The sequence below is a fragment of the Echinops telfairi genome, unplaced genomic scaffold, assembly GCF_000313985.2.
Source record: "Echinops telfairi isolate 266 unplaced genomic scaffold, ASM31398v2 ScPeMD7_9;HRSCAF=40, whole genome shotgun sequence".
Taxonomy (NCBI): Eukaryota; Metazoa; Chordata; class Mammalia; order Afrosoricida; family Tenrecidae; genus Echinops; species Echinops telfairi.
Window position 1 is genome coordinate 80,594,042 of NW_022103906.1, and position 2,585 is coordinate 80,596,626.

General features: G+C 32.5%; 1 protein-coding gene across 1 annotated transcript in view; it reads left to right on the top strand.

Moving 5' to 3' along the window:
- Positions 1-2,585, top strand: part of ATAD2B (ATPase family AAA domain containing 2B) — a 173,536-nt gene that overhangs the window by 31,361 nt on the left and 139,590 nt on the right. The window contains exon 2 of the mRNA XM_004696060.3: positions 960-1,111. Coding sequence (XP_004696117.1) covers positions 960-1,111 — 152 coding nt within the window. The remainder of the gene's footprint in view (positions 1-959; positions 1,112-2,585) is intronic.

Sequence of the window (2,585 nt, forward strand, 5' to 3'; positions counted from 1 at the left end):
TATCATGGAGGTGAGCACACAGTGATTTGATTTTTTTGTAGCTCTGTCCAGTTTTTAATTGGTTATCTTTTTGTTGCAATACTGAAGCTTTCTATAGGTTTGAGGAATTAGTTCCTTGTCCAACATGCTATTGCCATTTGTACACTCTATCTGGGTTCTCTTTTTACTATTTGGGTGAAATTTTTTATGTCAGTGTTGAATTTTTAGGAAGTGCTCATCATCTAGTTTATTTTCTGTTGGTATATTTTCTGTTATGTTTGATAGTGTATTTGTGTCACCTACTAGCACTCCCAAGCTTGTTTCTAAATTTTGTATGTTACATCAAAATGAAGCAGCATCTTCATTTCATTTATGAGATACAGATGCTGTTTCATTTTTCTGCAAATGGACATATGGTTTTTCTAGCACTGTTTGTTAAAATGTGTCTTTCTTATTTAATGCCTTTTAATCCTGTGCCCAAGATTAGTTGTCTATAAAACAAACAAACAAAAATTCACTTCCTTTGATTTGATGCAGACTGATAGTGACCATAGATCAGTAGTTCTCGACCTTCCTAATGCCACGCCAATTTAATACAGTTCCTCATGTTCATAACTGTCATTTTGCTACTGTTATTAATCAGGCGACCCCTGTAGAAGGGTCATTTGATCCCCAAAAGGGGTTACGACCCACAGATTGAGAACTGCTGCCATAGGTGGATGGATTTACTTTGGGTTCTCAATTTTTGTTCCAGTGGTCAGTGTGTCTGCCTTTATACCAGTACCAGGTGGTTCTGACTCCCTTGGCTGTGTAGTATGTTTTTAGACGGCGAAGTGTGTGACCTACTTTGTTCTTCCATTATTTTAAAATTTCATTTGTTGACGAACTTGTTGAAGCCCTTTTCATAATTATTCTAGAATACTAAGATGTTGACGTTTTCATAGGGATAATAAACACACATTTTTAACCTTGTCTTTCAGAAAGCCGAAGTTGATGGTAGTTTAAGTGATAGCCACGTATCTCCACCAGCTAAACGCACTTTGAAACAACCTGATTCTGTTAGCAAAGACAAATCAAAATCACGAAGTACTGGTCAGCGAGACGAATGGAACATATCAACTGGACAGGCCAGGTTAGAAGAGAGAACTCATTGACTGTTTCCATGAATGATGTGATTGATTCTGGGATGCCATTAATGCTAATTTTTCTGACATGTGAAAAAACCAGTGGTGTCTACAAATCCTTATAAATAAGTTGCATTAAATTTATTTATGATTTTTGTATGCAATTTTTTTTCTTCAAATGTGCAAAACTGTATTTGCTTCTTTAGGAAATGTACAGCAATAGATGCTATTAATAATAAGCATTTTAATATGTTTTGAATATACACATATATTTATAGTCCTGAAAATTCAAATAAAAACATAGGATCAGAGCTATTTTCACTTGAAATGAAAATCTCCCCAAGCTAAAATTATTGAGTATTCTACTGGAGTCGATACACTGAAATAAAGTTACAGCCAGATTACTTTTTAAGGCAGTTTTTAAATTTGTTTTCAACCGAAAGATTCTCTGCCTCTTTTCCAGTTTATACATGGACAATTTAATGTTACTCATCTTCAAAGTAAACAATTTAATATAAGTAGGAAGGGGCTTGTAAAAATTTGTGAAAAAAAGGAATTAAGAGATGTGGAGTATTTCTAGAAACATTTTGAAGTCCCCTAGTATGCAGAATAACTTTTAATTAGAATTTTGTTGATAACAGAATTTTTAGCTTCTGTTTGTTTTTATATGTATATATAAACAAATTCTCATTACTCTTATGTTTTCATGAAAAAAGTCTTTGGTGACAAACAATTTAGAATTTTTAATGGATGTCATTAAATGAATAGAAAAATGAAATACTTGAAGATTAATTTACTAATCTACAATGAATTTTTAGTTAAATTTTACTTGGGATATTGAAAGGAACTGCCTTTACTCTTAATAAAAGAAGATTGAGTGTTCATATTTAAATGTTTTGGAAATATTCCCTTTACTGTAAAATCAAATCTCTCCTTTAATTCACAAGAAACTGAAAAATCCAAAAAAGGGAGAAGTTGGAGATTGAGCCTCAGATTTTTCCTGTACATCTGACAAGCTTTAAAAATTAGTCTTTTTTTTAAAGTTTTTTTTAAGTTTACTTAATACAACATGTTCCATAAGAGGTCCCACTTAATTTTAAGTATTTTTATTTTACATTGACAACTAAATAGAAAATACATGAGTCACTGTTTTTCCTTTCCCACACTCAGTCTTCTGTGAGATGAAACAGGCTCAGGTCATTATAATGACGTTATTTAAAATGATTGTTGCCATTTAATTACACTCGTAGACTTTTGATCTACCCTGTTGTGCTCTGTACCTAGTATTTATTAAATGAGCGAACCAGGTTTTATTTTCTAAATAGATGTTTTAGATGTTCTTTCACTGTTAACTGAAGATATTTTATGTTATTCAAGTCTGAGTATCAAGTCCACTAGATTTTTCAATCTTACCCACTTCTAGGACCCTTTGTGTAAGGTGACCAGACATCCCACTTTTGGGAAAGAATGCACGACAAGCTA